The following is a 24,973-nucleotide window of genomic DNA, read 5'->3' as shown; positions in this document are numbered from 1 at the left end:
TGTCATTTATACGTGGTTCACAGGCACTGCTTTTATTCCCTGGCTGGTGTTGGTTTTGGACTGACTTCACTGTGGGTGTAGCGCATATTTCGACTTGCTCTCTCTATTGCTCTTTTGAGGAGCTGGAAGTTTGATCAGTCACAGCTTTGGCTGTTGTATGTGTACATGTTGTTCTAATGTTCGTTTTCTCCTTTCTGCTTAGTGGTTATCTTGATTTGGTGTGACATTCTCAAAAACAAAGAACTGTAGCTGGGGAGATACGACACAGTAAGGACACAGAGCATGGGACAGGTTTAAAAATAAGACCGGCTGATCTTGTCAGGAAAATATAGATCACAGAACTCAAGCTGAGAACAAAAATGAAACCAATAGATGTGAAAGCCATGGGTCTTGTGTTAAAACTAGCACTTCTATTCCTTTTCCAATGTTTATAGGTAATGTACATTGCCTCTTCATAAAACACAAAAACCACAGAGAAGCTCTGTGCCAGGAATGGCAGAATCATGAGACTTCAGCCTCAAAATGTAGAGACGTTGCTGATCTTTTTCATAGGACAAGAATTGGAAGGTCAGGTCAGCAGTTTCACGAAATAGCACAGTTCAACTGATCGACTGGAAAGAAGGTTCCCCATCTCTCTGTGTGCATTATGCATCCCAGCAGCACCCCTCAAATGAAGTGTTATCCAGACTGCAGTAACGAAACAGTTGGTTGGATGCTGCTAGGCTCCAAATAAAGATTTGATCTTGCTGAATGACCTTCAATTCTTTGAAAATAGGAATCACAAAATGGGTGTGTTCTGGCCAAAAAGGGTGTTTCTAACAAAAGACACCATTGTTTGGATTCTACTGTTCTGACACTAGCAGAAACTAGTCAAGGTAAAAAATATCATTCTCCCCTTTAGAGGGTATAACTGATGCTCAACAGATCATTAACGAGATGGATGTACCAATATATCTGCTGCTGTGAAGGTCCCAAATGCACACAGCTCTGAAAAACATGTTATGGATTTGGGACGCTAGCAATTTCTAGTCCCCTTTTTTCTACTTCCAAGGGCAGTAAGGAACTGGTTTTGCCCATACTGAGTTTTAGGAATGTATGTTATCCCAGAGCTTGATTATCTATGAAATTCCTCATCTGTGTTGATTAGGATTTGTAAATAAGGAAATAACTTTCTCTCCAAGCTCTATCAGAGTAACGTTGTATGTGTGAACCACTGAATGTCAGTAATTATAGCCACAGATTAAATTTTAAGAAGAAGGAGTATTTGTCATGTAATAAAATTGTTTGCAATTTTTGCGCAAGGTTCTTCTAAAATTTGGATCCCTATCCATATCAAGCTACCAATCATTTTGAGGTTTGCTCATCCCTATTTCTCGCTTCACGTATCTCTGACAGAGATGCAAAGCACTTCTTCAATAAATTACCTTTCTGAATAGTAAAAATAATCTGGTAGAAACCTCTGAGGGATGCAGTGCGGGAGAACAAATTACTACAAGGCACAGAGGGAGCTGTAAATGTAATTGTGATGGGTGTGGTGACAGTTTGCATTTATAATATATTCACTTTACCACACAGCTCTAGCAATATGAGTTAGTTTGCATGACCTAGCACACATTTCAGAAGAAAAAATGATCTGAAAAATTGTAGACCATATAGATAGCAATGCAATGCCAGTGCTTTGCCTAATTATGCCTGGTCTTCATTCTGATGTGCAGTCTGATATACCTATGGGGCCTTTTAGAGATATTAAAGCAGGAAATAAACCTAATTTAGGTATTAGTTCAGGAAAAATGGAAGAGTAATTAATACTGCATGGCAAAACTACTGAGATCCTAGACTAAACTCCGAGTGTCGGTGCGTAATGTACTGCATTCCTGTTTGCTGTCATGTCACTCTCATCAGATGATAACATTTTCAATCAGTTAAAGAGGATCCTGATCTCCCCATCTGTACCTCCAAAAGATTCCCTGGTAGTATGTGGTAAGCAAGGCTCTTAAACCTTGTGAATCTGTGGAAACTGATGAAGGATTGTCACTCCAATACAGACAGGGGACTCTCCACTGTAGGTCTTCTGATCTTAATTTTGCCTATTCATGTTTCTCCCTCTGGGTCTCCTGATCTTCATTTTGTCTATTGTCAGGTGAAACTCTAGAGATACAGTGGTATGATGTTTGGATAGCTGCAAAATATGTCAGCATCTTTCAAAATGAAAGCCACTATAAACAAAATAAGCATGTGCAGATGCACATTTATGTATTTGGGGAATATTCTCCTAGGAACTGTCAGATTTGGAGATCATTAGCAAAACCTTTTTTCATTTACTGATTGGTTTTAGTCTAAGTGCAACCCTATTAATTTGAAAGATACTATAGCTATACTCTATTATCATCTTTGCAACTGTTAGTAAATAATTAATGTGGGGAATTGTAAAGTATACTCTCAGCACAGCTTATATTCCCATCTTGTTAGGGTCTTGGGTTTGGTAACATTTTCTCTTCATTGAATAATGCTCTGTGTTTTATTAGGTCAGTGAACCATTGCAGCATGTGTATAAATTGTTCTGTTGAGCTGCTTTCTTGTCATGCCTGAATAAGAAGTGAAAGGATTCTCATATACATTGTTTTCCTCTGTTGATTGTTTTTGCAGCTTCTGTGCTTGCAGGATGACCTGCCATTTAGGCACGTTTTCATTGTGTTGAGTGGGATAAGCCGTTGCCTGTGCTTGATGCATTTTGGTTTATTTTCATCTGTTCAAAGAAAAAGGGAGACTCAGGCAGAGTAACTGAAGAGAACCGCAGTGGCATGGGAGATGCAGTCTTAAACCAGGAAGAAAACCAGCCGCAGGCCACTGTGGTCCAGCTGATAACCCAGCCAAAGAGCGAGGGCCTCAGGTGGGAGCCTGGTCAGGAGATTTAGAAGAGATCTGTTTGCATTGGCACCACACTAATCTGTTAGTCATCCTGGTATTATCTGTCTTAGAAAGTAAGCTAAGGCTGGAGAGGACTGTCTTGCCAATGTCTTTTTGTGGATAAATAGACAACTTTAATCTCCAGAATTGTCCGTCCTCTGGGCTTTTCAGGTGGTAGATCTCATGCCCCTTTTTTAAGAAGAGACATTTTAAAAATAGTTTAATTAAAAATAGACCCCCAAAAGTATTGTTTCTTAAATTAAATAGTGGAAAAAAGCACTTATCCTCACACAGAAGCCCACTGCAAAGAGAAATGCAGTAATTCAGGAATCCCTGCTCTTTTAGTTTAAGTATGCATTTACATACAGCAGCAGATCTGACACATTTCTTTAGTGCCTTTAAAATACAAGTAAATAAATACTGGCTCAAAACCTAGATTCTCTAGTAAAATTCATGCTGTAGTCTGTGAATGTGTTGCTTATGGAATGAATAAAAATTTAATAAGGCTTTTGGGCTTATTTAGGATGTATATTCAGTTCTTACCCAGATATATTCTTGTTTTCTTCCTGCAAAATAAATTTAGAGGCAACTGCATGTGCTCAAAGCCCCTATTAAAATAAATGCAGCAGCTACATGTATATGAAGAAAATGTAGTTTTTCAGAAAGGCCAACTAATGGTTTTGTCACAAATCCTTACTAAGAGTGAGCAGAGAGGAGTGCTGCTCTGTGAGCAGATAACAAACCAGGTTGTACCTTGAGTCACTGTCTCCTGTTTGGCTCTCTCCCTTTCTCCAGGAAGTCATAGCTCTCCCTGCTCCCGCCAGGCAAGATGCACAGATCATTTTGTGTTCAGCTGAATGGGAAAGACAGTAGTAGCCCTGACTTTTTTTCTTCATCTTCTGTTGTATTTCCTGCCCAAGGAATGAAGATGACATCTAATATGAACCTATTCTGGTACATGGGCTGGAAAATCAAGTAAGAACTGAAGCAAGTAAGAAGTAATTTCCTTTTCCTGTGTCTTCAGACTGTGCACCAACCAGTCAACAAGCCAGTCTGCCAATCTTTCTACTTCTGTCACAAAACTAATACTTTTAGCAGTAAGTTACAAGTCTCTCTGCTATGAGCAGCTGCTTATTTATTTCCAAACACCCACTGTCTGAGGGTATTGACCATCCAGAAATCTTGGACAAATAGTTGTTGTTGCCTTTGAGCACATCCTTGACATGAACAGCAAGTCTAACCGCAAATGATTACTCCATCCATTTAGATGAGGTACGTGGATTTTTCCCTGCGCAGTTGTGTGGGAGGATATGCTGGACCTCTGGTTTGCAAACTGGTTGATTTTAGATAGCTTGAGTCAATCTGCCTACTCAGTGAAGATATCGCAGAGAATATATCACCTGTTATCAGGATGATTACTCGGTGGAATTCTAATTTGTTGAGCAGTAAAACTTCCTGCTTATGCAACTGGCAAGGCAGAAACTTTAAGAGGCTGGAGGCTGGAATATGGGAAGTCAGTGACTTTCATAATATGACATTGCTTAGCAAAGGACTGCCTTTGAAAAACAGTGTTCACATTTCCAATTAGTTTGCCTCTAGCTCTCATGCAAGTAAAGTCCTCATGGTACTGGGAAGGAAAAAGAGAGCGGAAGGGAAGAGGAGCAAGCAGAGCTGGAAGAGTGAGCATGAGTTATATTGTGCACTGTGTATTGGCTATAAATCCTGCTTGCAGGAATTACTGAAATGGAGAAATAGTTATCTACTAACTTTGAGATCCAATCCGCAAAGTCCTAATGTCAGTGTGATGATTTATGTGATAAAAAGTTGGCAGAATTTGGCCTAACCTGATAAAATAGATGCATGCAGAAACATAGTCTCTATTTTAAACTATATGTAAACCCCAGCTAGCTGGCTGCACAATGAGCATCGAGAAGGTACACGGGCAAAAGAGGCCAAGGTCAGGCTGCAGGTGTGTTGTTATTCTGGGGAAGGGAGGAGGAGGAGGAGGATGGTCAACACCGTTCTCCTGTGACCTTTGCTTGCTGATGAGCTCCAGAGGGAGCTGTGGCTTCCCTTTTTGCTCAGAATCCCTCTTTTTTCTCATCTTCACTCCTACACTTCATAAGAAAACTCAGCTTTTATTACCTTTCCTTTTTTAAGAGTTGTTTGTAAAGCAGTCCTATGAAAATATGTGTAGTAAATAAATGAAATCTAATCTATTTTCTTTGATTATAATTTTTGTGAGGATGTAATAGAAACCAGTGTAAACACTGTTTTAAAGCCTCATGAATAGGAGTGATAACCCAGGATTGTTACAGCTGTGTATTTTTTTCAAAAGGGAATTTAAAGCCACGCGCGAATAGCTTTTCTTTAGCATGAACACTGAGCATGTTTGTTTGATGTAAAGTTGATCCAGAAATATATTTTATTTTGAGGTACTGCCAGCATTTGCCTCTTTCTGCTCAGCAAGACTGATTATACCGAAAACAACACGTAGCAAGTGAGGATACAAGGTTTTACAATTGCTGAGGCATAACCATACATTTCACTGTCAGCTCTGACACCCGCTCTTCCTGGGTGTGGGTGTCTGGTTTGCATAATCACCAGGCAGTTATTTATCACTAAACACACCAGGCAAAGCCTTATATTTCAGCTGGCAGCCAATCAGAGCTGGTTGATTTACACATTTTTCTGAGGTCATGTTTATTTACATACAAAACAAACACAAACTTTCAGGATTAATGCCTTTCTGCGTATACTAAAGAAGGAAAGAAGAGTAAGCCTGAATGACAAAGGCAGGATGCTGCCACTCTGTCCTGCACGTCTTTATCTGTCAGGCAGAGAGTATTAGAAATGCCAAACTGTACAGGGATGGGAGTGAATATCCTAAGGCAGGTTGCTATATATTTAAAATAAACCAACAGCATATTTGGGTTCAATTTAGAACTAACCTGTCTTTGATTGGCTGCCTTGGCTTTTAGTTTTAATTATCTCCTTCAACTGAGAGTCTGAAGCTGCCAAAAGCAAACAGAAGCTTTTGTTTCTCTGTCTATGCAGGTGAGATATTAAGAAGGAAAGATAAATGTCTAAAAGTTGTGGAGCAATGCCAGAATGTCCAAGGGGTAAGTGACCAAAATACTGATTTGACTTATTTTTATCTTTACCTCTAAACACTGTTTCTACCTAAAAACAAAATCATAAAGCTGGTATCATGACAAATATAAAAGTTTTTAGAGTATGTGAATTCTTTATTCTGTTATTTCAACTATGGATATTATGGTGGCTTTTTGTTAAGATAAAAGAAATACTTTTGAGCATTAATTACAGGGGAAACAGACACCCATGACTATTATTATTCATCACAAAGACAAATGTACGTCCCACTTGACTGGCTGTTACTTGCATCTGAGTTGCAAGACCTGTGGGTTCATACATGAGGAAGAACCCTAATGGGCAAATTATCTCCAGGATGGGCATCCAAGTGCTTCTGGCTTCCCTGACTTCATGTAGCTCCATCAAAGGGGTCATCCAGAATGTTATGGTGCCATGAGGCTGGAAACTGTAGCATCCCTACTGTAATCAGGGCTGTGCATGGCAGGAAATTTTCCCCTTGCTCTAATTCCATGTAGGAGCATATTAAAGCTGAAATCTAAGGGCTTACTGATGCAATTCATATTAGTGGGTTTCAGACATAAGTGTGCAAAAACTGTGTACTGCTGTGTATAAACAATGACAAAATTGAAAAGACTGCCAATTTCAAGCATTCACTGCAGGTTCAGAAAGATAATATTTCTGTTCACATTACTGTTCCTGAAGAGAGTGTTTTTCAGTTTTTATGGTTCATTGGAAATTTCCTAAACCCACAAATATTTTCCCAAACTAAAGATCAAGAATGTGAGGCTGCTCTGAATGTAATACATGGGTGGGAAGCTTCTTCAGACTTGTCTTTCTTAGTCTTAAGTTTACTCACTCTATCTTGATAGGTTTTATTAGGCAGGTAATAAATCCGCCCAAAATTTCTAAAATTAGAGAGAGACTCTGTGTAAGTACATAGTAAACCTGATTTGCTGTCAGAGGTTTTTGAAACTGTACTAGAAGTGTAAAGGGACTTAAGGACACTGCAAATTCATATTCAGAAATCAAAGAACAGTTAAAATAATGATAAAGGAATTGTTTTTCTCAGAATTGTTACATTCCTCATTCTGGCTAAGCCAGCTGTACATTTCTTAGCGTAGGGTAACATGGCAGCAACAGGTCAGACACCACCGAGCTATGATTTAGGCCACAGGTTCACCTCTGGCATTTCCTCTGAAAATGTGGTACATTGTCCTGGTGATTTGCAAAAGGAAGCTGTTGCAGTATTAAACTTCCAGTGAACATTACATCTAGAGTTTTGATACTGTCATGTATGTATTTCTTTTCCTTACTTTTCGTGTAAGGATGTTACAACTCTGTGCAAGTTGTAATATCCTGTGCAACTCAGGGCATAGCTGGGTTACATGGGGTCCTTAAAGGCAAACAGAAAAGATGTTTAAATCCAGAGAAAAGCCTCTCCATAAAGTAGAAATCTACTGGCTTTTTTTCTGATTCCTTCTCCCACACCCTTCCCAGGAAAGTTATCAGAAGCACTTAACAGATCGTCTCCCAGATGGGTTTCTGAGCACTCAGGCATGCAGCCCATGGGGCTGGTCTCACCTCTACAGTCAGCAGCCCAAGTGGCCATGGGATTATTGGAATTAATTTGATAAATATATAAATACATATATATACTCCTGGCGACACTGCAAAGGAGACAAAATGAGCTACATGATATATTAACTTTTTTTTGTAATGTCAAATGGATATTGTGGTACTTTTTATACATTTGGGGTTGCATAGTGAAACTTCTTCATGCTAGGAATTTATTTTCCACTTTCGCATTTGTCTATGTGTAAATGAGTTAAGAACACGTGTCTGTGTATATACTCCTAGCCTGTAAGTGTATGCCATGTGCAACAGCTGATCCACTGATCAGGTCAATGCCTGACTGAAAATGATATAAAATCATGCCTAAAAAAAGGTATGAAATGCCTTTTGCATTTGAACACAGATGTATGGAACTGAGAGAAGCCTCCAAGTGATGGGACCACTAGTTTTCTCCCTTTTGTTGATGAGGGAAGGTTTGTGGAAGTCAGCTGAGACTCACTTCTGGGGTGTGCCCTGCAGTCCTTTGCTCCAGAGGCATGGAGAAATCTGGATCCTCTGGCAGAGGAGAGAGAAACTATTTCATATGACAACAATGATAAGACATACAGCTTTAATAGCAACTGCTTGTTATGAAAAGCTTGTGAATAACCTACTACTCTATAGATCATGGTACCTGTCCCATGTGCAGTTGATTTTAAGCAAGAAAAAAGAAACATTACTCAATATTTTTTACCTATTAACAGTCAGTGGCCATTAAGAGTAAGCAAACAGTAATATTTGCCTTCTACTTAATCATGTTTCTCTTAATTCATCACAGACACGAGTCCTTTATTTAAGTTTTTATAACACTAGGCTAAATAAAACATACTATATAGTGGTTATTGAAGTAGAATGGAGACTGAGATTAGACAGAACAAAAATATTTTCATCATATCAAAAAGCTTTTTGCAAAAGATTATACCAAGATGGGCAACAAAGCCTCATAAACTTTTTGAAAGTGGAAAGAAACATGCTGTGAGTTGGTAGCAGTTGGCGAATTTAAGGGAGTGCTTTGTTAGACTGCAGTCATGATCACCTCTTTTTCCTTTGATCTGTCTGGAGATGTGGCAGTACGTTTAAAGCTGGAAACAGCACTTTTCTAATGTTCTCTAACCTCAAAAACAAGATGCCAAACATAAGGTTTTTTCCTCCTTTCTTCCCTCCAGCTTGTTCCTGCCAGAACAGACTGTTCAATTGTGTACTTTGCAGCCAGGCAGAACTGTGCACTGATTCTCCCTGCTGAAGGAGGGGAGAGCTGTAGTATGGGGATTGAGAGGGCTTTTGTTGCTGGAAGGAATTTTTTACTAGCTTTTTTTCTCTGTGTGTGAGAGACATAAAGTGCTCTGGAAACGTACAGATTCTTCCTGCCAAGAATGGTTGTTTTCACAGCTCCCCTTTTGCCAATTTCAAACTGGTTAAGAAATAATAATAAAAAAAAAAAGTTTTCACATACATATCCTAAATTCCCTAGGTGACAGATATTGTTGAGCAATAGAGTCTGTAAAAGTGCCAAAATAACCTATTTCCCCCGAAGAATAAAAGAATTAAATATGAATACTGATGCTAAGGTGAAGAGGGAGTTTTCAGTGACAAGAACAAAAGGAAGGCTGAAGCGTTATTAACCGACTGTCTTAATTAAGCTAGAAGTATTATGTTCTAATATTTTTAAGGATCTCAGTCAGCTGCTCTGCCTTTGGCTTTAAATTTTTCCAAAAAAAATCATTAATGCAAAATAATGAATTCATCTCCAAATACAAGTGTTACTCATTCTGAATGCATGAAATATTTAGAGAGGATTGTAGCAAAATGTTCTATTCCCAACATTGACTTGACTTAATGTTATTCTAATTAACAAGTTGGTTTTAGACATAACATAGTGCTATATGTGCTCTGATAGAAATATAGGAGATCACAGTGTAAATCCAGACTAAGTGTGCTGTTGAACATGCACAAAAAGGTGAAAAACTGTTTATGTTCCCTTTCCAAAGGGAAGACTGTAACTTACTTTTCTGACACCTTCTTCCAGTGTAGCCCTCGGTACAGGAGCACACATTGGTTCGAACGCAGTGACCACCGTTCTTACAAGGGGGGATGCAAACAGCTAGTGAAAGGAAAGCAAAAGTTTTGTGCACTGAAATCACACAGGGGATCAACATTGCCTAAATATAGGCTCCTTATTTAGGTGCCTGTGTTGGGAGACCAGTCTGCAGAGGCTTTTTTCTTTAGTTGGGGTAGAGAAGATGTCTCTCGAAAGGGTGATTTGGGCAGATGCCTAGCTCGAGATCCTGATTATTTCTTGTTTGTGGAAAGAATGTAGGACATTCTAGCACCTAAGGATCTTGTTTAGATACTTGGAGTTCAGTGGTGAGAATATTCCTGAAAATCTCTTAGGTTTCTAACTCTCTAACTAAAGGACTTTTACAAGGTCTTCTGCCCTTGAAATATAGATCAGTGTTTGATATATGCTATCTTGGTTTTGGTGCTATTTTTTCCCCTTCTCAGTAAAACAGAGTGAAGGGCTTTGCTTTTCTTCAGCATCCATCCACTATATCCCCATATCACTTCTATATCCCACAAATGTGGATATTTATTTTCAAGTTTTAGTTTTGTCTAAACTGTAACAATTAAGAATAAAAATTTCAAATCACCTAGATGTTGAAAATCACATTCCATGTTGAATCTCAAGAGAAAGATCATCAAATTACAGTCTGTATCATTTCCACTCTCTCCTTCACCCCCAACATCACAAAACCAAAGAGCTTCCAGCAAGTACCATTTGCAATTAGATTTTTGTGTGTGAATCATTCACTTGTGAAAAAATGCATTGGGATTGCATTCATGTAAGAACTCCAGGGAAACAAAAGAGAGAGAAAGAGAAATGAACTTTTAATATTGAGATAGTTCAGGTTTGGTAATAAAAGTGTATTTATATTCCCAGATTCAGGAGGGTTTATTAGAGCCATGCTCAAAAGAATGAAAAACAAATGGTATAAGCACAGGGGTCTTCCAGCTATTTGAGCCCTAAACATAAGTTCCTCCCTCCTGTCTATTCTGCCTAAGCTAATGTGTAGTTAAAGTATTCATTAATTTGACTTCTGCAGCACAAAGTGAGCAAGAAGCCCAAGATACTGTTAGCCTCACTTTAGAGCTCTCCCCTTTAGGACAGGGATTCAAAATCAGGTCCTGCTTTATGTCAGGCAGAGTAATATTTGATCAGATCTTTGAGCAGCGATCTGAAGAAGCCCTATACAAGTCTCCCATCGACTACATTCTAGGATAGTCAAGCAGGTGATATTGTGAGCCCTATTTGAAGATAAATCATCATCTGGCTCTGAAACACAGTATAGTACACACTATGGAGTACACGGAATAGACAAAATAGAACCATGCTTTAACATTTAATTGAATAGTTGCTAATTAGTGGTATCACTGATTTCAGATAGTTTTAGATTAATTGTTTAGTTATCATTAATGCCATTATAAATAAGTGCTTACTCCTTCACAATACCATTAAGAATAATATAATGTGGATTTGCAACAGACTATAACATCGAAAGAGCACGAGGAAAGTCTCTGGATATACTTCATGTGGGGGCAGGTAATGATTTAGGCTGCTGTTTATATTTTAAGCCTGGATCCTTTATTGAGATGATACATAGAACTTACCTCTCTGGCACTGTGGCCCGTAGAAACCATAAGGACATGTACACATGTTTGGCCGTACACAAATTCCTCCATTCAAGCACACTGGATTGCACACAGCTGTATGTGAATAAAAGATAACTCTATGCATCTCTTATCATTTTGAAATTTTTAGCGCAGGTACTCTTCTGTGGCTACACACGTCATTAGAATAAACATTTCTAGTAATATTGTGATAAATTTCACACAATCCTTGCTGGTCAGTTGTGCTGAGGCATTTGTTCATTGGCAACTCTGTGAGAGCGTTTCAGTGGTGCTTTAGCATAGCTTGGGGGATGAAATAAAATATAATTTAATAATTTATTTCTGATGTCTTCCTTTGATTTGCACAGTTCATTTGCTTCCACTCTAGTGTCCTCACCAAACACGATCCCAAGGTAGTAAAATGTAGTCACACTGCATACAGCCTGGATGACCTGGAGATGAGGTATTAACCATTTGCTGCTTTGTCTGAGTTCAGCAGAGCATCGTGGCAGTTCCATGAGGTTGAATGGGTATGCCCTGCAAAACCTCCGTTTGTTCTGCCTCATTTAAATGCCTGTTCCCACAATGTATTGGCTCATGCATCACCAACAAAACCACTGGCTGAGCTCCCTTTGCCTCTTTATTGATCTGTTATTACAGTAGATGATATAACAGCATTAGGAATTAAAAGCTGTCTTGCATATTTTTATGCGGCAAGTACCTGACCATTGAAAAAAAGTATTAGAATTGCAAATTAGTTTAGTTGGGAAGCCAGTGTGTGAAGAATAAGGAATCTGATAAAGTTTTCATTGTAAAGCAGAGTGACACTTTAAAACAGTCTTTTTGTTTCTGTTCCTTTGTCTTTTATATCTTACAGAATAGCCCATTAAATACATTAAATACATTTAAGCTTAAATAAATTAAGGGTCACTAAAATGTTTCAGATGAACTAAAGGAGAAATAAAATGTCAATTTGAAAAGAGAAAAAAAGTGAAATTGTAGTCTAGATGAGAGGCTCTCTGACTAAGCGCCAATCACTTTTGAAGTCAAAATTGGACTTAATTCATCGCTAATGGTGAATTTGGATTAGTTGCCTCATTGTCCTAGCTAGTTCACAGATGTCCACACTCTGTCAGTGTTTATATTTCCATTGGTAAAGTCCCCTAAGTGCCATTTTTTTTTGTTTCTACATCTATGTTCATCCAGAGACTCCTATCACATCACTTAAAGCAGGAAACTCCAACAGTATCCACAAAATACTCTGTGTAGTGCACACAAAACAGTGCCGGAGAGGTAAGCCTGATAGTCTTTCACCTAAGGTATTGGCAAACAAACAAATCCTGCTGCTGTTATTCTGGGTTGGAAATTACTGCTTCTGCTGCTATTGCTTGTCCTCCTCTTGGAATAATCCTGTTTAAAACCACCCCAAAATAAATTTGAAGAACACAAGAAGAGTAATCTCTGGTAGGAAAAAGAAGAGATAGTGGGAACCAGAATAGCTAGTGGCAATCCCAGGCATTTACCGTGAATCTTAGCTAGGTTAATTTATGTGTCCTCAATAGGTCTGTCATTTCAACACTTACAGGAAGAGCAGTCTCTGGGAGGTGGAGGTTAAAATGACATCTCTTACCTTCCAGGAAAGGTAATGTAGGCTGAAGGTGTCTCAGTCATTTAATATTCACTATGGCAGAGGCAGACTGCCTCTGTAGCCTTGAGGTCTGGCACTGATTAAGGTACTCCTTGTTCTCGCTCCTTTTAATATTGCACTATTTTGCATGCCTTGTCCCAGGTGAGTGCTGTAGTTGCTGTGCCTTTGTAGGAAAAACATGTACTCCAGCTTTTAGTGCTTAGACCCTGAGAGGAAGGTCTGAGCTGTATCTATTCAAAACAAGGTTCAAAACTATGAGTTCTGACTAGAAATAGGTACCTAGTTCAAATCTACACCTTGTCATTTTGTACTGACGGGTGAAGGTGGCTTTTCCCTGAGCACGCACGCTTCTGTGGATGCCTTTTGTAGGTACTCTGCAAGTATGAGATGCAGGCAGGAGGAGCAGTGTGAACTCCAGCAGTGGCAGCAGGTCGTTTAACATTCGGGAGGTGAGTGGTTATGTTCTCCTTGCAAACTGGCTTTTGTTCTGCCTCATACAGTCACAAGCCATCTTCTGGAATGGCAAAACTGAATCCAAGAATTGGACCACAAAAATCTTAGTAGTCAGTCTCAGCTTCTGATAGCTTACCTTTCTAGTTACCTTTTCCTCTTTAGACTATGTAGTATTAAAAATGTGTATGTAGTTGATAACTTAGCAGCAGAAGTCATGTTTGCTTGCTTATGTTCTTGTCCTAACTTAAACTGGCCTCCTATTGTTGCCTCCATAAACTGTATTTTTAAACTCAGATTTGACTGCATATCATTAAAAATCAGCAAAAGCCAAACCTTTTCTGCCCCACAATCATACCTTGAAAGAAATGTGTAGGGTTAAAAGCAATGCCAACTGGAAGTTGCACAGGTCGTGAGCAGTGCAGATGGCTGCATTGCCCTCACCTCTGCCACTGCGGGTGTGGGGCAGGGCTCATTCTTTGAGCTCTCCGTGAACAAGACCAGCAAAGAGTGAGGTTATGTCTGTGACAGCTGAGACTGTAAATCAACATATCTCCAGAGTCCCACTGAGAATTAGTCTCATTTGTAGCAGCTGCCTAGTAAGGTTGTAAGTTCTGAAATGGTGAATAGCTTTCTTTTTGGCTTTGTACATGCTAAGAATAAACTCCAGAACTCCACAAGCTTAAAAAGCCGCAAAAACGTTTTGTTTGTGGGCTTCCTCTATGTGACCCTGAGATTTAGATAAACATCTAAACTCATGAATACTTACATAAACTCAAAGTCTTCCAAGGTTTTGCCCTTTATTAGGTCTCCTGTTCTTATGTTTTAATTCTTTAAGCAATTCCCAGTCTGACTGCTGAATTGCGGGAATCACACAGATTTTAGGCAGCAAAAGACACGAGACCAGTCATTTCTAACCACTTACCGGTTTCGCAAGAAGGGCTGCTCCATCCTTTTCTGCATTTGCACTCATCTGGTGACACACAGACCCCACCATTGTGACAGTGCCTGTTACACACCACTGGAAAATATGCAAAGGATGAAAATCAGTAACACTGGTACAGATCCTAAAGTTGCTCTATTACAGCAAATAACTAATAGTATTAGTCCAAGAGGTAAACTGAGGGATGTATCTGTCCCTTTCCTTGGTTTTCTTTCTCTGTTAAAAGTCTTGCATCTAAAATTCTTTGCTTTTTAAGTATTCCAGCTACTCTGGTTCAGAGATAAAATTATATTCCTGTCAAGGGCAACCTGATATTTAAATAAGCAGCAAGGCCTGTAATAATGAGCTGCATATGTTTTGCCATTCAGCTAATATAAAAGGGTTTGAAAGCTGATTTTTTTCCCAGATGTTCTATATATTGAACCTCTTTTGTAACTTGTATTGCACAATAACCTGACTCCTAATAGGTATGGTTGTCTTTTTGTGTTCTCCAAATTAGTATTACTGCATTCCCTCACACTACCTTGAATTTAATAAATGTTACTATAAATAACATGGAAGTTTTTGCTTTTTTGTTTGTTTTTCTAGAAGCATTTTTATGTATAAAATGTTTATATAGATGTGCATATTTTTACATAATACAACTATGCTACTGGTAAATATACGCTCTGAAGTAGTTTAGCTAATGTATTACTTCAATATATGATACTTTGATTTCCTTGCTGTATTCAATCATCATTTTAAGGGGAAACAGAAAAGTAAAAAGGCTTTTTTTGTCTTCTAATTTTCTGCAAATTCAAACATGCAATGAGGACAAAAGCCTGAATGAGTTCATACATACTTGTTTCACATCGAGGACCAACAAATCCATAAGCACAAGAACAAGTATTCTGAGATAGACAAGTTCCTCCATGCTCACATGGTGGATCACACAGCACTGCAAGAATAAAATGTGAGAAAAAAAACAACCAGTCCAAATATTACATTCTGTGTGGTTATGAGCACAGCACTTGTTACTACTTTTCTCATTCCATTTTATTAATTCAACAAGTAATTTGGCTACTGAGGAAAACACTGCAGGATAAAAGTATCACATTAGTAATACAGCACTAATGAGTAGCTCTATAATGTCTGCAAGGGAATGATTTTAACATAATCATATTTAACTTCTGAGTATGCACATTTTTAAGTATGTATTTTTGAAGTCTAAGGATAGATCAAGTATAAATGTAGTTATTACTAAAGACCTTGTCCACTCCTCTCTACAAATTTGTCTTGTGGATATTCAGTAAGCCTTAACAGGTGTCAGAGGTTACACTAAAGCAGAGATTAAGTGTTTCTTCTGCATAGAAGAGTTGTATGGGAATTTGTCAGCAAAATGACAAACATTTAAGCAATAATTTTAATGTTTAATAAGAAGTAGTGTGAAGTGCGCAGACAAAGCAGCAAGTTACATAATGATTTCTTGACATACTGCTATATGCAATGTCATTCTGTGGAAGAAAGAGGATGAGCAGGTGTCTTCTGTAAAGCTGGAAAGTGCTGCAGCTCCTGAAACAGGCTATTTGCTGAAGACACTTCTTTGTTTTTTAGATGTTGATCATTATGAGCCTAATGGCTTTATTGTACAGGGAGCCTGGAAGGTTTAGTCTCATAAACCTGACATCTGATTCATGAACACTTCTATTTCTAGCCCTCAAATAAGAGGTAGTTTTGTATGCCAAACGCAAGAGGGGAGGGGAGAAGACCACTGAAGGTAGAAGACGATCACTGACACTTGAAGAAGTGCTGTGTGCAGGAGCAGAGTAAGGCATGTGTGTCAGCTGGCTCTTGTGCCTTCGGAAAAAAAAGTCACCTCACAGAATGAAAAATATCTTTCCTTGTGTTTGGGAAGTGAATGCAGAGAAAAATGTTGTACTTTGGCACACTTTACTGGCAGAGTTTTGTCTTTTATAATGGATATGAAGCTAAGCAAGGTTATTCCAAGGAAAATGCAAAATGAAGCTAAAGAGATCTGAAACAAAGCATCTTTCATTTTAAGTATTGTTACAAGGGAAAAAACCCTAATGTACCACATTTTGCTCTTAAAACTGGAAAATGGACTCTGTAATTGGAAAGCTAAATGAAGGACAGATACTAGTGACACCACATAATTTAAACGAAGTTCATGTGTTGAAGGCCTCCTCACCTCTTGTGATTATCACCAAGCTTTCAGATAAAGCCATTGCATGTGAACTTTGGTATCCAAAAAAAAAAATAATGAAAGCCACCACACATTTTCCAATTGCAGTTAAAAAGACAAACTCCAAGAAAGTACCTTTAAATAAACCATTCCAACACAAATAACATTAAAGAAATATATTTGATACTAGATCTGCTGTTCAGGTACTTTAGTATTTACATTTCTGATTACCATACAGTTTTAACTGTGACATTTTCAATGTTGCATTAAAATAACTTTAGGTTTTGACAAGCTTGAGAACAGAAAACTCACTAGATATAGTTTAGATCCATACTATACATGCTGAGAATGTCATTAAGCTAAATTTAGTTTTGATTTGATGCGCTGTAAAGTTTAGACATTTGCAATTCAGCATGTGTTTAGCTGGAATTTGAAGTGTACATCTGTGAGAAAAAAAAAGAATTTAAAAAAATGTACATTGTCTGGACAACTAAATAGATTTGATTTAGACCCATCTAAGCAGTTAATGTTAAACTTTCTTAAAGTTTTTCTAATTCAGCCACTGGTGGCAGCTGTTGGAGCAGGTTAGAGGCTCAGGCAGTTCAGGGTCTCGCATTATTAGGCTGAAGAGCAGGTAGTAGTCCATGGTGAAATGGAAAGTGGAAGAAAAGGAAAGACATTGAACCCATTTTCAAATAAATTTGTTATTCCTTTAAAATTACAGTACTATATTTATAAGCCATCAGTCGCATTTGGGGGCTTGCGCTAGATCTCACTGAGGTCAATGACAGGCGTAGGGCTTTGAAAGGAGGGCGCTGACCCGTCCGCTGCACACACGTCCACCTGAAACATCTCCACTCTTCAGGGCTTGGGTAAGCACAGGAATTGTTTATAAAGGGATTTCTTTGCAATTAGAAATTAACAGTAGGTAAAATTGGTTAATATGCTCTTCATGGAGACAGGGAAACACAAAACCTGGGAAAAATGTAGCACTCTTTTTGAAGTACGTGAAATGTGATTGCCTTTCCTGTAGGATGATGATTGCATAAAGCCTCCAGGTGCCTAAGTGCTGTGCCAAGCACAGTGGTATTCAAACATATTATGCTTTATTTCAGCATGTTTTGTATGTAGCACTTAAAGTGAATGTGTCCATTTGAATAGAATACTTTCCATCTGGCCTTTACACATTGCGAGATGCATCTGAACTGTCAGAAAAGAACATGGTATTCTGGATATTAAAACATTTAGCTCTTATGGTGACATTTAATAGTAAAATGTTTAAAACCATTCTATTACTGATGAATAGCAAAAGATAAAAACTGAACACTGGCTGAAATGTGGGAGCGAGAGTAATATTCACCTAAAAGACATTTCCCTCCGTAATAGGAATATATTGTTTGTGTCAAATTCTTTTCTAAAACTTCTATCTTTCATCTTTGGGAATGAATATTTTTTTCCATAAACATTTGTAAATTGTACAAAGGTATTGCAGTGTTTTTATACTAAGCGGTTTTGGATGATATAAAATAACAGTAAAGAGGAAAACATTGCTGCAAATGGTCAATCTTGCTGTCAAATGTGCGTATGTTTATGTTTATAATTTAAAATCTGGAGGTGAAAATGGAGAAGTCCATTATTGTTTTCTTTGAAAAGGGTTTTTGGGAAATATTTCAAAACTTTTTTTTCCGTTAAAATGAGATCATGCAGTTTTTATAAGTTTCTCTACGATAACTTTGGGGGTACTGAGGATTAACAGATGCTCTGTTGTTTCATCCATTTTCAATAGCCTAATCAGCAAATGGCTTCCAGGACAGAGTTATTGCTTAACATCTCAACAGTGAGTAAACTCCCCGTGCCGTCCAGCACAGGAGGTCCTAGACGTGTGCCACTAAAACAAGGCTCAGAGGTGTGAGAGCATTACCTGCTGTTCCATTTAAAAATCTGAAAACCAGTCAGGTCAGGACAGACTTCACTGGAAGGAGAGTAGTCTACCTTGTTTCATACAATCATTGTACATTTATTTTCTTTCAAAGATGCTTTAATCTAATTTTCTAAATGCACAGATGAAGTTTGAATATGTGCAGCACAAGGGAGGTAAAAAAAAATGGAAAAGAAAGTTACCAAGTTATTGGTTTTCCTTCTGAAAGGTTGTGGACTGAAGCTTTTCTTTTGCATGTAGGATACACAGATAAGGGAAATAAAGCATAGGGTTAAAGCATGTAATAGTGCAATTAAAATAACTTGTGCATATTTAAATAGTCCAGCAGTCCAGAGCCCAGTTATAAAATAAATACTCATCATAGCAAATAGAAAATTAACAAGATTATCTTGACTGACTAAATTGGGAATACAAATGCAGACAATGGTTCTGGTTAGGTTGTACTAATGGATTTTGTTTTGTGAAATGTCAGCTGAGTGCTCATCTGCAGTCAAAAAAGCAAATAAAGTGTTAGGAATTGGTAAGAAATGAGCAGAGCACAAAATGCCAGACTTTATTATGATCTGTATCCATGGTGAGCTGCATCTTAAATACCGTGTTCAGGTCTGAATCCCCAGCTCAGAAAAGATATAGAAAAAGTAGAAAAGATGCAGAAAAAGGTGACAGGAATAACCAAAGTTATATACTTGTTATAGTTATAAAAAGTGAATAGATCAGGTCTTTGGGAAAGACATGACTTGAGGGGATAGGATACAAAACTGCAAAATCAGACGTGGTCTGGAAAGGTTGAACAGGGTTCTGTTGAAAGGCATCACCTGGGCTTTTTGAAGCACATAATCCATAACTTGCTGAGAGACTATTCTGGACAGTATCCCCATATCTGTCCCATATACTGCCAGACATCTGCTGTCAGTAGCTATTGGAGATAGGGGAAGGACTTTTGGTCTGATACGGCAGAGCTTTTAGGACGTAAAAATGTCAGAACAGATGATGTCAGCTACCTGATCTTTTTTGCATGTTTCACCCAGCTGTTCTTCCTGAGGTCATAATACTTTCCCCACTACTCCACCTTTCATGTTATTTTGAAAATTATTTTGTTTGAACAGTGGTTTTGTAATGTCAAGGCAATGCTGCTCTATTTCTTGGGCAGAAAGCATGTCTACTACTGTTCTAGACTTCCCTTTCCCTTAGAAAATACTGTTCAAAGCCTATAAAATATCCCAGAGTTTTACTGACTTAATATTTTTAAGAAAATATTTCTAAAGTAGCATGACTTTATCTTCCATAGGAATTCTGAGGAACTTTTATGACTTCTAAAAAACTAGAAAGATACTAGTCCTTAACTATCACCTGATCCAAAATAGTTTTAAATAATTGTCTGTATTCTACAGAATTGAGTTTTTGACTTTTTAATTGTACAATTTTAGTAACCAGACAATCCCAATCGAATGAACTTGGGGTTAGAGAAATAAAAACAAGGATGACCAGAAATTTGGCTTAAAGTGTAATCTTTCTTCAGTCTTCGGGTCTAGGTCTCTCAGAAACAATCACAACAATGATGCTCAGAGCAGAATTTTTTGTTAACTTCAACCCTGTTATCGAATGGAAAGGACATGTTCCACCTTAGAGCACCCTAAGGAGCTCAAGACATACAACAGCTGCTCTCAGAGCCATATGCACAGACCCTAGTGAATAAACCGAGCCCAGGGAAGATGCAGCATTTATTTTCTTGTCTAGTGGATACAGCATCTTTGAAAGTGCAGGCCTGTGTCCCTATTGTAGGCTGGGGAACAGAGGCAGGACAATGAATAATTGCTCTAAGGTGACTAACACCACTAACAAATATTTCAGAGCATTAGCCTCAAATGTTACAAAGTGCTGCGTTACATGTGCCACTAGACAAAATATCAGAAACATTCTGAAAACAATCTTGTTTGGACTAGTTATGCATTATTAAAGTACTAGGTTTTTATTTGATTTGCATACTGAGCTGAAACATTTAAAGCTCTGTGTTACAACATTTCTGCAGTGCGCTTTGGCAGGTGATAAGTGCTGCCCTGTAGAACTGCTAGGAGTGTACCAGAGTAATCCACTGCCTTTATGGTATATATCCTTGAAAAGGGCACCCAAAGTGAACATTAGGTATTTAGTAACCTCCCTCATCACCAGAGGAACCCTTGGCTAATGCCAGTGAACATCTTCTGCAAGAGAATGTGTGGGAGAATCCAGTGGACTACAGTAGGCCTTATGTCCTCTACTTATTTTTTACTATTATGTAGGTGATGTTGGCTGTCTCCAAAATACTACTCTGAAATGAAGTTTTTCAAGGCCTTGCCTGTTTAGCAGACTAGTCTTAACATTAGGCCACTAATAAATAGTGATACTGCCTTTTGCAGGAAGGTGAAAGAGCTCTACAAGCTGGGAAGCTGGTCAGCTGTAGGAAAGGTCATGGGAGCGATGAGTAGAGCCTTGAGGATCTACTTCATCTCACCCCATCTGCAGAGTAAGTAACTGCTGCCAGAAGTGAAAGAATTAAGAATCTGTATTGCTTATTACGCCAAAGCAAGATAAGCAAAAGCAAGGTCCTGCTTTTTACAGATGACAAAGTTGTCAGTAGTGAAGGGAGTGATCTAAATGGAAATTGCTAAAAGCATCTGAACATATCTCAGTTTAGATGCCTGCATATAAGCCAAAGACACTGACATCTAGCTATGTTCTTCCAAAACAAGGTAGGAGCTTAGACCTGATGATCTCCAGAGGTCTCTTCCAGCCTGGACTCCTGTTAGTCTGTGATTCCCAAAGCAGGAAGACAGAGTAGAGGGAGAAGACTTCCAACTAAATCATAACAGGAAGACTGAGGCGCTTATCCAAAGGGATAAGATTATTACAGACATAAAATGTGGTATAATTTACTTTAGAAGAGAAATTTATTTTCAGGATGCTGCTTATTTTTTACGTACTCGTCCTCCAAGCCTGATTTTGAATCTGCACAACTGGAAAAAAAAAATGTCTATTCTGCCACAAGATAAATATCACTTGGTAAAGTATTTATTATCTTAGGGTATTTTCAGACACTCTTATTAAACAAAGGTCACATCCCCTCAAGCTCCACAGGTATTAAAACTGGGCTGTTTCTTTTATCTCCATGAATTTTGATATCAAATAGGATGGTAACAACTATCAGTAGTATCTGAGTCTGTTGACATTTTTGCTCACTTGCCACAGATGTTGCACTGAAGCCTGAAGATTTTGCGAACGTTGGTCTCATCTAAGCTTTGATCATTTGCTCCATTTTGCTGTCTCCTGTTCTTTGAGGGAAGTTGGTACAATTGTGGAAGCATTACTGTAAGGTGCTGATAGGTGAGGTTATAACAGGTCTTAATCCAAGGAATTATCCTCATCTTTCAACTTCATCTGTCATGATGAATTAGCTGCATCTGACATGGGAAGAGACTTCAGTGGCTGGAGGTACAATGGGTGCTCTTCACACTTCTGGCCATGCTCCAGGGTGCTGCTCGCAGGTGTGCAGAGGGGCTCGGGATGAAGCAGAAGTGAGGAGCAGACAGGCTTATTACCGAGTCAGGTGACATGGTCAGTGACAAGAGACAAATAAAGGATGTTTGTGTATTGTGTCATCAAGCCCCGAGACAGAGAATGATGTTGGTAATAAAGTATTTCATCCTAAGGACTCTCCAGAGAGATTTTCAGTAGTACCAGTAATTGAAGAAAACATGTCGTCTTGTGAGACAGTAAAAGGCAGAGGCAGATTTATGTTTTAAGGACTATACTGATGGGCACACTAAATATACACAGAGCAGCCGTATGCCCATATTCGTAAATATTCATATGTACATGGGCCTGGTCTTTGAGGGGAGGCCATTCTGTGGTCAAACTTGCTTTGGACTTCCCAGTGCTAGGAGCGACTTGGTAATTTTCTAGATCCAGGTATCAAACAGAGGTCAAAGACAGAGTCTTTTGTGCCAAGTAACCTTAAGTCCTTTTAGTAGGGGCATTTCAGAAATGTGCAAACTGGCAAAAATTATAGCACCCAAGATTATAGTAACCTTTTCTTAACACATTTTGTAATATATCTCCAGCACTGAGCTCAGAAGGCTGCAGTATTGCTGGGGGCTTTACACCACCACGAAGCCTTGCTCACAGTAAGGAATTCTTGCAAGGTCCTCTGCAGCACATCACGGCTGAGACCCCCCTATGCCTGTCTGCTCTGTGCGCAGAGCATGAGAAACCATACGTGAAAGAGAATGAAATAGATGATGCAAATGCTTTTGCTTTGTGTAGTGAAAGGCCAATTAAGATATCAACATCAGAGGAATTTCAATAAAAGGTGTAATTAATGATAGCTAAGTCAGGGAATTAATTGCTTCAACAATGTGCATAATACTATTGTTTCACGGAGGTATTCTAAGCTGTCTAATAAATAACTCAATATATTGTGAAAACCCTTCTGGTGCTATACATTTCAGATGACAAGTTCAGTTTTGTATTTAAGATATTAGGTAGATATTTAAAAGTAATTTTTAAGGCAGCAGAACAATTAGTTTTTCCTAGAATATATGTTATATAGAGAATTAGGAGTCAATTTTACTCTTTCGCACAGAATTTTTATATGTTTTCAAATGTAATGACTTTAGTAGAATGAATCTGGCCTTAAGCAAGGGTAAGCAAGATCACAATCTTTCCCTGGTTTCAATAGATTAGATACTATCAAATAAATATGTCATTTTTGTAAGCAGAAAGAGCTTTTTCAAAGTTATAGAATGTTTGTTTATTATTTTAAAATATAATTGGCTTTGAAAAAAAGAATGATCCCAGCTAGAAAAGTCTCCAGATTTATAATAAAAATTATTTTTTACTTTAAAGAGTTATTAGATTTGAAGTTATAAAAGAATTTGAAAGCGGGTTTTCCTCCTTACCTTCACAAGTAATTCCATCACCACTGTAGCCAGTGGGACAAGGCCCACATTTAAATCCTCCATCTTCGGCTGGCTCGCACTGCACACCAGTAAAGCACGGCATATTAGTACAAATGTCTTTCTGATGCATCCCACTTCTGGATTTTGGCAGTTCCACATGATCCATTGCTGTGTTGTGTGCCTTTTTGGCTGCTATGGTCTGTGCTGGAAGCCTCGTTTGGGGAGCAGACCCTGCTGGGACACCAGCATTCTGGGGAGCTGTAGCAAGGGAAGAACCTATGAAATAGAAAGAGGAGGTGATGTGTGTTGCTGAAGGAGATGCTCTCTGATGCTCTGTTGGGAAATCTTGGGATGGTTTAGTCTTCAAGACTGTGACTCGACCGGGCCATTTTCTGGGAGAATAGCTGTACTTGGAACGAGTTTGCTGAACAGAATGTGGCCTTGCAAAAAATAAACTTGCATTTCTGTTGTGATGAGAAGCAACAGTCCGTGTTGCACCTGGTTTGTATTGTTTAAAATGGAGAGGGGTATGGGTTGTTGCACTGACAGTTGTAGCTCTGGGGTCTGGCTCCTCGTGCAGAAGAAAAGTATGTGTATCACTTCTTTTTTCAAGAAAAGATTGTTTCTCAAGTGCTGTGGACTCCATATCAGGTTTTTTTGCTGATGATACCTGAGTTTGTGAAGTCTTCCTTTTAATTGTAAGGGATGAAGTGTTAATGGCTGTGGAGTTTCTTTCCAAAAAGTATGTAGTTTCTTGTCTTGGAATTTGGGATTGGGAAAGAAGGGAATATATATTTCTTGATGTCTTTAAAACATCTTCCTGGTGAGAGCCTCTAGCATCTTCAATATTTCTTCCAGCAAAATCCACATGGCTTTGGGAAGATCTTGAAACTAGGGCAGAAGGAAGATATATATTAGCCAGATTTGCTGGTCTAGAGTTTAAAGGAACTGCAGTGAACATTTAGTTTATGAGTAAACAGCATAGCATCAATTCTAGAAGAAAAAGAGTTAATCTGTCATATATGCTAAGGACACATTCATGCTGGCTGGCATAGAAATGACAAGGTGTTATCTGCTATGGGTAACACCAGTACTGGATGCACAGGGAACTGCAATACAAAAACTTACAGGGTGGCAGTTCATGAACTAGATGAAATATATTTATGCTGGCTTCACATTGAGCCTAAGGTAGTAAGTCTTAGTGAAGGTCAGGCATTATTCTTTGAGCTGCAGCACTGGGCTTACAGGGGTTAATTTGCAGCCAGGCAAGAACAGTTGCCATGCTGCTTTACTAATTTTTGCTTACACTAGTCCATGAGGTTTTGGCACTGTACACCCTTCCGTGGTGCACCCTACATTCTTGATCACCTGAGCTAATATTTTTTCTTATTAACTGTCTTTGTTGCAATAGAGTGCTGGGAAATGTTCTGCTAGACAGTACATAATGCAGACTTTGCATTCAAGCTCTTGTAGTTTAGGAGTAAGATGAGACATCGTAGTTTGGGACAGATAGATATTGGAGCTGGAGACATAAACAATGTTAAGACAGTCCTTGGTAAGATCGTGTCCTAGAGAGACT

General features: G+C 38.5%; 1 protein-coding gene across 1 annotated transcript in view; it reads right to left on the bottom strand.

Annotated features, from left to right (window-relative positions):
* Positions 1-24,973, bottom strand: part of LOC141925065 (von Willebrand factor D and EGF domain-containing protein-like) — a 188,201-nt gene that overhangs the window by 21,955 nt on the left and 141,273 nt on the right. Inside the window, exons 21-25 of the mRNA XM_074828546.1 lie at positions 23,395-24,285; positions 15,181-15,276; positions 14,322-14,417; positions 11,299-11,394; positions 9,638-9,733 (exon numbers count right to left, since the gene is read on the bottom strand). Of these exons, the coding sequence (XP_074684647.1) occupies positions 9,638-9,733; positions 11,299-11,394; positions 14,322-14,417; positions 15,181-15,276; positions 23,395-24,285 (1,275 nt within the window). The remainder of the gene's footprint in view (positions 1-9,637; positions 9,734-11,298; positions 11,395-14,321; positions 14,418-15,180; positions 15,277-23,394; positions 24,286-24,973) is intronic.

The sequence above is a fragment of the Strix aluco genome, chromosome 6 (genome assembly GCF_031877795.1).
Source record: "Strix aluco isolate bStrAlu1 chromosome 6, bStrAlu1.hap1, whole genome shotgun sequence".
Taxonomy (NCBI): domain Eukaryota; kingdom Metazoa; phylum Chordata; class Aves; order Strigiformes; family Strigidae; genus Strix; species Strix aluco.
The sequence above is the reverse complement of the archived record's forward strand: the minus strand, read 5'-3'. Positions and strand labels throughout refer to the sequence as shown.